At 45.8% G+C, this 12,466-nt stretch overlaps 1 protein-coding gene across 1 annotated transcript; it reads left to right on the top strand.

Annotated features, from left to right (window-relative positions):
* Positions 1 to 444: 444 nt before the first annotated feature.
* LOC135405192 (uncharacterized) lies at positions 445 to 7,373 on the top strand. Its single transcript, XM_064639882.1, has 2 exons — positions 445 to 2,418; positions 6,301 to 7,373. The coding sequence occupies exon 1, from the start codon at positions 452 to 454 to the stop codon at positions 1,691 to 1,693; it is 1,242 nt and encodes a 413-aa protein (XP_064495952.1). The 5' UTR covers positions 445 to 451; the 3' UTR covers positions 1,694 to 2,418; positions 6,301 to 7,373.
* Positions 7,374 to 12,466: the final 5,093 nt, after the last annotated feature.

Here is a 12,466-nt window from a genome sequence, read left to right on the forward strand (position 1 = left end):
GACATGTTGGAGCTCCAGTACGAACTGGAGTCCGAGGCAGCAAAGTGGTACGCCACCATTGATATTGCAAATGCATTCTTCTCCATCCCCTTAGCAGTAGAGTGCAGGCCGCAGTTTGCTTTCATGTGGAGGAGCGTGCAGTACACCTGGAACCGACTACCCCAGGGGTGGAAACAGTCCCACCATTTGCCATGGACTGATTCAGGCTACACTAGAGAAGGGTAAGGTTCCAGAACACATACAATATATTGATGATATTATTGTATGGGGGGACACAGCAGAGGAAGTTTTTGAAAAAGGAAAGGAAATTATCCAGATTCTCCTCAAAGCTGGCTTCGCCATCAAAAAGAGTAAGGTCAAGGGACCTGCCAAAGAGATCCAATTCCTAGGGATGAAATGGCAAGATGGGCATCGTCAGATTCCAACAGAAGTCATCAACAAGATCATAGCAATGGCTCCACCAACTAACAAGAAAGAAACACAAGTTTTCCTAGGGGTCATAGGTTTTTGGAGGATGCACATTTCTGAATACAGTCAAATTGTGAACCCTCTTTACTTAGTGACCCGTAAGAAGAATGATTTCCAATTGGGTCCTGAACAACAGCAAGCCTTTAAACAGATTAAGCAGGAGATTGCACCCGCCGTGGCACTTGGACCAGTCAGGACAGAACCAAATGTGAAAAATGTACTTTATTCCACAGCCGGGGATAATGGTCCCTCCTGGAGCCTTTGGCAAAAAGTGCCTGGTGAGACCCGAGGCCAACTGCTGGGTTTCTGGAGCCGAAGCTACAGAGGATCTGAAGCCAACTACATCCTCACGGAGGAGATCCTAGCGTCTTATGAAGAAACACAAGCAACCTCAGAGGTGATTGGCACAGAAACACAGTTCTTCCTGGCACCCCGACTACCGGTGCTGAGCTGGATGTTCAAAGGAAACGTGCCCCCTACCCATCATGCCACTGATGCTACATGGAGCAAGTGGATTGCTTTGATTACACAGCGTGCCCGAATCGGACACTTGAATCGCCATGGAATTTTGGAGATTATAACAAATTGGCCTGAAGGTGGAAACTTCAGTCTGGCCGATGAGGAGGAAAAAGAACAAGTGGATCAGGCTGAGGAAGCTCCACCATACAATCAGTTACTCGAAGAAGAAACACGTTATGCCCTCTTCACTGATGGTTCTTGCTGTATTGTAGGGAAGAACCGGAAGTGGAAAGCGGCTTTCTGGAGTCCCACCCGACAAGTGGCAGAAGCTACTGAAGGGGAAGGTGAATCAAGTCAATTTGCAGAGCTCAAAGCCGTTCAATCGGCCCTGGACATTGATGAACGAGAGAAATGGCCAAGGCTTTATCTCTACACAGACTCATGGATGATAGCCAATGCTCTGTGGGGGTGGAAGAAGATTAATTGGAAGCGTGGAGGAAAACCTATCTGGGCTGCTGATTTATGGCAAGACATTGCCGCTCAGGTTGAGAAGTTGACTGTGAGAGTCCACCATGTAGATGCCCATGTACCCAAAACCCGAGCTAATGAGGAACATCACAACAACAAACAAGCAGACCGAGCTGCACAAGTCAAGGTGTCGCAAGTAGATCTAGATTGGCAGCATAAGGGAGAGTTGTTCTTAGCTCGATGGGCACATGATGCTTCAGGTCATCAGGGCAGAGATGCCACTTATAGATGGGCATGAGACCGAGGGGTGGCTCTAACTATGGACACTATTTCTCAAGTTATCCATGATTGTGAGACATGCGCTGCCATTGATGCTAGCTCAGCTGATGCTAAGAAAAAACTCAGGAGCAGTTAATTGAGGGTGAGATAAGGAAAGGGTTTAATTGTGCCAAGGCATAGATGTTACAGGACGTGCACCGTGGCTGTGCCTGAGATGTTACATTTTATAATACTATCTGTCCAATCCCAAGTGTGTTCACCCCGTAGCCTTTGCTCTGGTTCGCCCAGGGCCCACCTCCGGGGAATTGGGTCTGGAGACTTTTTGGGACCACCTCTTCATCATTCTCATCATCCTCAGAGCACAAAGGGTACACGGTCACCCAGTTCTTGACTCTGTTCTGTTGTTCAGGCCAAGATATGAGTGTTCTCTGAACAGCATAGGCCTTGCCTTGACAAGAGACTAAATATTTCTACTGAATTCAGGGGTAGGATTGATATAGGGAGCATAGAATGGGGTAGGAGGGTTGAGGAATGTGTAAACTAAAGGGTGCTAAAGGGTGAGGAATACAATATAGCTACTTCTAAAATCTACTTTTACTATAATTACGTATAAAGCTTATAAAAATTAGCAAAGTCAAAAAAACTAAAAGGGTCTTAAGGCATCACATTAAACAAGCAAAGAGAGTGAAGCCCCTGTGGTATGGTGGATGTTGGGATAAGTATAGATATGGGGAGGCTTGGCAGGTTTTCGATGGAAGGGTATGGACAGATTGCTCCAGGATCAATATGATCAGGCAAATGTCGGATTTATTAGGAGAAAGACAGATTATATAGTGCTCGTGACGCTCAGCTTCTTGTTCACACAACATTGGTTACATAAGGAAAACATGCTCTTCTGTTCACTGCTAATTGGACCACAACAGGTGGTCATAGGAGATGAGAAAACTTTATTCACCTCCCAAAAACTCCTCCCTGGCATCTTGGCACAAGGCCTGCAGCCATATTAGTGGCGCAGCATTTTTTACTATCTGCACCCAGCCATGCCAAGGTGAAACACACAGAAATGTAAAGAAAATTGTTCACACAATTTTCATCCTGTAACAAATCCCCTTTTCTGTTTTTGAACAATTTGATTTGCATTTCTGTAATATTCCTTATTGTACCAATAACATATCAACAAACATGATTACATATAACAATAATAGTACATTAACAAACTTAACAACTTAATAACTTCAAGGTTTGTGCTCTTAAATTTTCTTAAAAGTGCTTTTCTAAATATAGGATTTATTCTTGAAAATCTTTATTCAGTATAAAACACTTCTGGACATGGAACTTTATTTATTTTTGTTATGTGTCTTCTGTGTTTATTTAGAGATGTTTGTGTATTTGTTGTATCAAAACACATTAATCATCATGCATTCACACACACATACACACATACAAACTCTCACAGTGGCCACTGTCAACACTCACACAATCATACTTTTGAATTCCATATCAGTGTGTTTTATGAGCTAAAAAGTAATAATTCTTTAGTACCTTATGATGTTAAAGCTTCTTAACCAAATAGATAAACTTTCTTTTACTAATATATAGTGAATAATCTAAAGTTCACACAACACACTTTCTTAAATTCTAAACCTCTATAATTATGTGCTTCTTCAAAAAATTGTGCTCATAATACCTAAAAATTGTGCATTTGTAATACTGAAAAAACTGTGCCCAAAAATTGTGCTCTCAATAAGACCAAACACTGTGTCCTCTTGGCAATTCACTGTCACCTGCAACAGCAACAACACTGATGTCGTTTTGAAGCTCTGTTTTGAAGAACCAGCTTCTTTCCAGGGTTTCATTTATGTGCAGATAATCAGAGAACACCTGTGGACAAAAAACTTAAAACATATGAAACACTTTTGCAAATCAATAGAGGAAAACTGATATCTCTCTTTCCCCCTTTTCTTTGTGCAAAAGTGTGTTAAAAATTCTTAAATCACTAATGTCTTTACTAAATACTCTTATGCTAATAATTCCAAACTTATAACAGCTTTATTCTACAACAAACTCCACTATACTAATTCTATTATTTAATAATTCTGAAAAAATTCTGGGAATGTTGCTGATTTGTTCTAAACTCCAGTATTATTTTCTTCTTCATCATCATCAGAACGTATGTCTGAATCTGAAGAAGTGTCAGTCTCTACAGACAAAAGGGGTTTTATAGCTGCAGTTGTAGCATCAGCTGAATAGGCTGCTTTCTCCTGTTGGACCATGTTTTCAGCAGCTTCTAAAAACTGGGCTGTAGTAGCACTCCTAGGTAATGTACCCAAAACCTGTTTTGTATTTTCATTAGCATTATTATAGGCCAGCATGTTTAAGAATTTTGCTTTCATGTTATTATCTATGTCTGGATCTGAATTTATTGACTCATTTAAACGATCTACAAATTGATCGTATGGTTCCGTGGGTCCCTGCTTAATTGAAATACATGGGAGTCTTGACTTTGCATCTCTTATGATAAGCAATGACTTATAAGTTAAAGCCTGACTAGTTTTTAATACCTCATCTGGAAACTGATTTTGCAAATATGCACTGTTGTACTGACCAAAACCCATGAGCATGTCAATAGAAACACCAAAGAGAGGGTGTCCTTTCTGCCTAGGTTGTGCAACCACTGTTGCACACATGACACTCCATTCGATGAAAAATTCTAGCTGCTGGGAAGGGGAAAGTAACATAGATACAATTATACGAGTATCATATGGTGTTAGCAGATTAGCAGTAAAAAGATACCACAATACTATTTGTGTATAATTACTCTTTAAACCATGCTGCATAACAATTACTTTAACTTCTTTTAAAAGTTTCCAATCCAAAGCTTTCCAGGGTTCACTCTCAACTGAAGTTGAAACATTAGACGGGGTTGTATTCAGCTGCACAAGCTGTCTCTCTTCTAATTTAGACTCAAGCTTTTGAAAGCAAAGCAATAAGGTGTCCTTAAGGTCTTTTATTGCAGGCATAGTAGCTCTCTCGCTTCCATTGTCCAAGCTCTTGCCATGAGGAGACAAGCTTGAGGATGGAAATGATGAAAGTAACTCTTGTGCATTATCACAATTAAGTTTCTCGTCCTCCTTCGGCAGCAGAACTGAGGGAGACTGAGGAGCCATACTCAGTTCGGAGCTGGCTCCGGTCCCCGTCGGAACGGTGGTGGCTTCTGCCGAAACGGTAGCTCTCACTAGGACGGTAGCCGCCTCTGCCAAGGTGGCAGATCCTGCTGAAGTAGCTTCAGTTGCTATGGCAACGCTTGAAGGGACAACTCCTGCTGCTGCGACCGCAGTTGCCATGGTTTCACTTCCTGGTTCTGAAGAGACGACTGCTGATGACGTAACTTCAGGCGACATGATGATTCCAGGCAGTGGTGATGTAGCGACATCTAGTGGCTCGGAGGCTTCTAGCAGCTCTGTTCCAGACGACACTTGCGCAGAAACAACTTCTAGCTCTGCTGACCGCGCAGGCTCAGAAGAAGGTAGCAGTACCGGCAACGCAGGCGCAGAGAAGGGCGGTGGCGCTGGCAGAGTGCCAGCGTCGCTCTCCACTGCTCCTACTTTTCTTACAGACTCTGCTGGCACAAACGCGCTGCTAAACTGAGTGAGATCCGCTGCTTTTATTAGCGATCTCGGCTGTGTAGCTGCAGGCACTAGGACCTCCTCATAAACAGATCTGTCGGCTCGGGCTCGGAGACACACCGTAGTCCCGCTGATTCCCGACAAACTTCCCTGAGCAATTGCAAGTTTTCGCTGATCCGTAGTTAACTCTTTCAGCCATTCAACAACCAAGCGCCAAACTTTAGGGTATTTTCTATATCTTCTAACATTTTTAGACCCTTGTTCCATTTCTTCCCATATTTGAGCCTTAATAGCACCCCAAATGGATACCTCAAAGGCTGCTTGAGCGGAGGGGAGTAGATTCTTTACTCTCGCCCAGAGAATTAACCCTTCAAGGGCTTTTTTATCATAATTTGGCTCTCTCAGAGAGACTATATTTTTGAGGAGCCTTCCCACTAATTCTTCATCTTTAGAATCAGTGGACCCCATACTCCCACCAGCTGACTCACCGGGCCAAGGCGAGCTTCCAATTTGACCGTGCACGGATTTGATCACAGCGCCGGGGTTCAGCGCTGCCTGTAAAAGCTGCTTCCTTCGGCTCTCCGTTTGTCTTCTGTCCCGAAGAACTGACGAACTTTGAGTCCCTGTTCGGGCGCCAGATTTCGATGGAAGGGTATGGACAGATTGCTCCAGGATCAATATGATCAGGCAAATGTCGGATTTATTAGGAGAAAGACAGATTATATAGTGCTCATGATGCTCAGCTTCTTGTTCACACAACATTGGTTACATAAGGAAAACATGCTCTTCTGTTCACTGCTAATTGGACCACAACAGGTGGTCATAGGAGATGAGAAAACTTTATTCACCTCCCAAAAACTCCTCCCTGGCATCTTGGCACAAGGCCTGCAGCCATATTAGTGGTGCAGCATTTTTTACTATCTGCACCCAGCCATGCCAAGGTGAAACACACAGAAATGTAAAGAAAATTGTTCACACAATTTTCATCCTGTAACAGCAGGTTGACTCTGTCGCACTGCCACAGACCCGCCAAGGTAAGCGCTATGTGCTCACCATGGTGGAAGCAACCACTGGATGGTTAGAGACTTATCCGGTGCCTCATGCAGCTGCCTGAAAAACCATTCTGGGTCTTGAAAAGCAAGTACTGGGACTCATTTTAAAAACAATTTAGTTACTACTTGGGCCAGGGAACATGGCATTTAATGGGTATATCACATCCCATATCATGCACCAGCCACTGGAAAAGTTGAGCGATGCAACGGATTTCTGAAAACTACTTTGAAGGCATTGGGTGGGGGGACTTTCAAAAATTGGGATCAGCATCTAGCAAAGGCTACATGGCTAGTCAACACTAGAGGCTCCATCAACCGAGCCAGCCCTGCCCAAACAGAGCCCCTTCACACTGTGGATGGAGACAAAGTCCCAGTAATTCACTTGAGAGGTATCTTAGGTAAAGCAGTTTGGGTTAACCCTCCCTCGAGCAAAGGCAAACCCATTTGTGGGATTGTCTTTGCTCAAGGACCCGGATACACTCACAGGATAATGAGAGAAGATGGGGAAACCCAGTGTGTGCCTCAAGGAGATTTAACCTTGGGAAAAAACTAATTTGTATTCTGAGTTGTATGTTGCAGGAAAAGTCACTAGACAAGGAAGACCTGAACTAAGCTGACAATGGTGATCAAAGATGGGACAACTGTAGAAGACAAGACATATAAGCGTGGGATATAGGCGAATATAGGATATGAGTGTGACATAAAATGGTATGGAATAAGGGATGGAAATTGTAATAGATTTGTATTTCTCCCTGCGAAGGAAAAATGGAAATAGTATAGGTCATTTGATGTGTATTCTGCCAATAAGATATTCCATACTATGTTACATCAGCCCAGATATATAAACAGACAGAAGGAAGAGAGCTCTCTCTTCTCCTCCGGGTACTGAGTGAGGCGGTTTCAGGCAGTTTGGGGGAAGAAAAGCATCGGTTGTGTGGGAAGTATCTTTATTTTTAGTTCTTCTTTGTATGCATATTGCTTATAGTGTTTTTCTATCTTTCTGTAAATATAAATAATGTTTCTTAGCAACTCCAGACTAGGTTTTTTTTCCTTCCGTCTTTCCCCTTTTCCCCCTCCCCTTCTCCGCAGAGGAATTGGATGCAGGCTCAGTAGATACCTGGTGTTCAGCTGTGGCTTATTAATGTAATATAATAAAGCATGACCCAGCAGCTCAGATGGCAAGCAGTCAAATCTCTTTATTTGAAGGAAAATGCCTCCTTTATATACCCTCTGGGGGGGCATCTGGCCAAAGCTCTTTTACAGTCTGGGTTTGCATTCTCAAAAGCCAGTTGCCTATAAAGCATCTCTCTGGCTTCATCATGCTCAACCTGCCTGTTTAAAGCAGATTGCAGTCGATCTAGGAATTATGAGTATGGTTCAGTAGAACCTTGTAATACTTTTGTAAATGACAGGTTGCTATCCCGGTCTGTAGTGGGTAATTTCCTCATGGCTCTCAGGGTTAGTTTTGCAATTGCCTCGTATATTTCTCTGGGGTAACTGGACTGGGCATCTACTGTGGTGTAATTCCCCTCCCCCGTTAGTTGGTTTGTTGTTATGCTTGCTTGCAGGTTGTTTGCGTACACAGTGCAATTCTCCCGATAATCGGTTAACCAGACGCTGTACTGAGTGTTAGTAAGAACTAAGGTCTTCCAATCTTGTGGAGTAAAAACGTAGGTGGAACTCAGCGTCTCCAAATATGCGAACGTATTGGTTGAGGACACACCAGTTTCTCTTACCAATTACCTCAATTCCTTTGTCACCTCATATGGCAGAGGGGGCTGATGCTGGCTAAAAACAACTGGGCATGCACGTATAACTTGCAAATCTCCCACCTGAAACGCCTCTTCCCGACACTGTTCCCACCCGTCAACCGATTTTCCCCCACTTGCCCCCTCACTCCCTCCTGGTGGAACCAACCCTGGTCCCTCCTCCTCATCCTCCCATACCTCCCCCCCTGTGTCCCCAGTAAACCCAGTTCCCTGTGGGGGGGGGGTGGTGGATGATGGACGTGGCGTGGGGGAGGGTCCCCCCCCCCCCGCGCCTATGACTGGAGCGGAGCGGTGCTGGGGCCAGAAGAGACGGGTCAACTTCCGGTCCATTTGGTGCGCAAGATGGCGGTGCCCAGGTCCTTGCACGTGGTCACTGTTCATCCACAGAGTGAGGTGGCAAATAGGCTGGGTTCCCCCCCTCATCGCTACAACAGGGGCCCCTACACTGATCCCACAGGCTGGGATCCTGCATTACAGGCTCCGTTCCCTCCTTGCGACCCGTGCTCCCGTGGCTACCGGCGCCTGACCCATTCCTTAACTCATGAACGTTTCCCTCCCCCCCCCTTTAAACCCCATGCATTTGTGTATCTACGTGTGGGATTTGGACTGCAATTAGCAGCCTGGGTGGTGGTTTGTGTGTTAGTGTGGGATAATTGTTCCGTTCGCTCATGGGCTCTGTGCAAAGCAGACATGATTATTTGCCAGGCTGGAATGGCATTATTGGCTTGGGGATCTCCCGCCCGAGCTTTCAGTCTCATGAGGTTTCCGATTTTTTCCCATATTTCTAGGTGTAAGGCTTCTACAAGAGGCAGCTCTGGTACTCCCAATTTAATAAATTGTACAAGCTCTGTTAATTCAGACCTTGTGGTTTGTATGTGGTAAGGTCTCAGTAGGAGAGCCAATGTTTCTGTGTTCCAGGATATTTCTGTGGAAAGTAAGTTTCCCATTGTGGGTATTACCTTACTCTAGCCGCTGAGGGTCCACGTGCTGACGGTCCTTTGTTCGGCAGCAGCGGCTCCGAATCTGGCTTTGATTTCGGTTTCGGTGCTCTCTGCAGCGACTGCTGTTCTCCGGGTCTCTGCTGCTGCTCCAGCACTTGCAGGCAACTGGATCGCTCCTGGCGCAGAGCTGGGGTCCAGCGGTGGCAGGTCCCGGGGTGGGTCTCACGGCGTGGTTGGTTCCCAGCGGTGGTGTTCAGGTGGCGCAGGGGTTGCGTCCGACCGCAGCGTGGCTGCGGTCCCTGCGGCAATCCCGGCGGTGGTGGTTTGGTGCATGGGGATCGCAGCAGGCTGCTGCAAGTGCTCACAGGTCAGCAAAAAGCGGCGGCGGGGGCGCTGTACGAGGAGGCACGGCTGCTACGGGTCCTGCGTGGCTTTTAGCGTGACACGGGGCTCGCGGCGGTGGAGGGCGAGCGCGGGCGGGCAGCAGGCGGCACGGAGCGGCTGCGCTTCTCCGCGGTAGCGCGGTGTTCAGGAGTCCCGCGGGTGGGCTGGGCTGTTTGGGCAGCGGCAGCGCCGCTTTCATGGGCTCGGAGCTTTGAGCACGGCGAGCGGTGGGGGCAGGGACTCCTGGTGGCTTCGGCGCGCTCCGCTGCTCGATTTTTGGGGCAGCGGTGCTCGCAGCTGCTCGGGGGGCAGCCCCAGCTGCGGTGCTGGCTGCTGATGCCGTTCAGCTCCACTCACCACTCGTGTGCCAGCCGGCTCCGCTGCGCTTTTGCCGCAGCTGCTGTCCTGCTTCTTCTTTTTCTTCTTCTCTGCTTCTGTGCACTTTTCACTAATATTTTTCGAGCTCTCTGTACTAACTTGCGTTTCTCAGAACCGGCTGAGACTACGCTTTAAAGACATCTGGCTTTTTTTGGTGGAAACTCCCGTATTCTAAAATTAATACGTTCCAAGAGTTACCGAATTTTCCCTGATGCAGGGAGTTCTAATCTTTCCTAATGTAGGTCCTAGGGCCCCTAGTTCAGGTTGCCACATGTATGAATTATTAATATAATAAAAGGAATGCTGTCTGCTCCCAGTTGAGATTGTAGTCAAAGAGAGTTTTATTCAAACCCGGCGCTCTTTTTATCCCTTGAAACCATGTGACCATATAACCAATGAGAGTATAGATTCTCGCGCATGTCTCTGGGCTTCTCTGGCCCGGGTGCTTCTCCCGCATCCCTGGACATGCCTCCTACAGAGATCTATTCTGATTTAGCATCTGTTTATGTGCATAGTCTCCTCCTCCCTTTTTCTGTATTTAAAAATAGTCATTTGATGTGTAAAATGCTTTCTTGATAATAACTTGTTCTATGAGTGAGTTAATTTTGTTTGGAACACTAAAGGCTAATAAAGTCAAAGATATAACACTGGTAATTTCTGCATTTTGCATCTTGCAGTAATTTGATTTTTCTATGCAATACAATAGAAACAATGTCATTTGAGCTAAAAGAACATAAGAAAGTAATGCCCATACACTTTTAATTTCTAACTGAAATGCACTTAATTTGTTTCATAACCTAAGTTCCACTGTTATAACTATTATCTGTTATTGATGCTATTTCATTTTGGGTACTAACTTCCAGTTAAGTCAAAGTTAAGAAGACATTATTACATACAGAGCATTCTAAAGTAGATGATTAAGGAACATCAAGAGAAATTACACATCATGTGTAATATACACTACTTGATCTTATTTTTACTTCCACTTGTCCTGTGGGCTTATTTGTATAAGTGTTTAAGTCAGTTCACTGTGGAGACAACGTAGTCTCGATACTCAGGCCACATGGCTGATCTAGTTATGCAAAAACACTTATTATTTGGCTGAACAGATTTCCTCAATGAGTTTGCTGTAGGGAGACACAAATGTGATGCCAGGAAGGGGGAAAAGGAAAGAAAGAAGGTTTAGTTTGCAGTCACAGGACTACAGTAACCTGGATTAGGATTAAATTTTTTGAATTACTTCTAATTACTCTTTCAGGAAGCAGACATATAGAAGGGCAAAGAGGGAAAAATCCAACAATTTAAACTTTTGAATTTAACTGCAATGAGTTAAAGAACTGTTTGAATAATAAAAATCTCAGAAGTTTTTAAACATCAGTAATTTAAGTATAAATGTGAGTGTCATGGTTTGAGCTAGTCCCCAAATCCAGTTCCCTAGTTCCATCCCCCCTCCCACATCTCAACCTAATGTGAGATGGGCTTTTCCAGACAAAACACACCAGACTCAAAGTGGGGGAAAGGGAATATATTACAATGACTGTACAAATAAATACCATATCACATTATACACATGATCACAACTATCTCTACCATGACATATGTATTTACAATGGACCAGATCTCTTCTCCCCTCCAAATAAAAGTCCAGGAGGGAAAGAAGGACAGATCCCTTCCAGTCCTTAAGCAGCAGCTCCTCTTCTGTCCTCCATGCAGCAGTAACTGGGTTGTTGTAGCTGGATCTCTGTTCAACATACACAAGGGGGTCTCCAAGCCCCTCGGCTCTCCTTCGGTCCAAGCGAAGGCCTCACCTGTGGACTGCCAGCAGGGACAAGACTCGCATCACCACAGGCATATCACGAAATGCCGGGGCATCTTCGTGAAAGTCCCTTCCTCAGGGGATTCAAGTTCCCGTTTGCAGAGCTCCGTGCTCTGTCTCTCAGGCTGCCACCGTGGCAGCAGTGCAAGGGGGGGGAGAACCAAGGTCAACTCCCCCCGCATTCCATCTGGCCGTCCTGGTCCAGCTCCAGGACGTCTTTTGAGCTTCTCAGCTCCTCTCTCTCTGTGCTGCATACTCCAAGGCTCCTCTAAAATAGGAGTCCATGTCCCTCTTCTCCAAGAGGGTCTCCAAGGGAGTTTTGGGGAATCTGTTATCAGTCTTACCCCAAACTCTGTCTCTCAGCTGCTGGTTCTTGTCCTGGTCCAGCTTCAGGACGCCTTTGAGCTTCTCAGCTCCTCTCTCTCTCGTGCTGCATACTCCAAGGCTCCTCTAAAATAGGAGTCCATGCCCCTCTTCTCCAAGAGGGTCTCCAAGGGAGTTTTGGGGGATCTAGTACAGTCTCTTACCCCAAACTCTGTCTCTCTGCTGCTCTCTTCTTCTCCTCCCTTTCCAGGAGTCTTCTCTCCGGTGCTGCATGTTGTTTCTGCTGCTTCTTCAGTTCAGGTCTTATCTCTCTGGCTCTCTGCCACCGTTTCTCTGGTCAGTCCCGGCTGCTGTCTGTGCCCATGGAGAAAAACGTCTCCCGGCATAACTACAGGCACCTAGCCCAGCTTTATGCTGTTCCAGGTCCCTGCAGCCCCCCAGCCAGGGGCTGGGAGGGCCCAGAGGGCCCAAGGGGCTTAGAGCCCCCTTCCTCGTGGCTCAC

Source organism: Pseudopipra pipra, chromosome W (genome assembly GCF_036250125.1).
Source record: "Pseudopipra pipra isolate bDixPip1 chromosome W, bDixPip1.hap1, whole genome shotgun sequence".
In the NCBI taxonomy this organism is placed as follows: domain Eukaryota; kingdom Metazoa; phylum Chordata; class Aves; order Passeriformes; family Pipridae; genus Pseudopipra; species Pseudopipra pipra.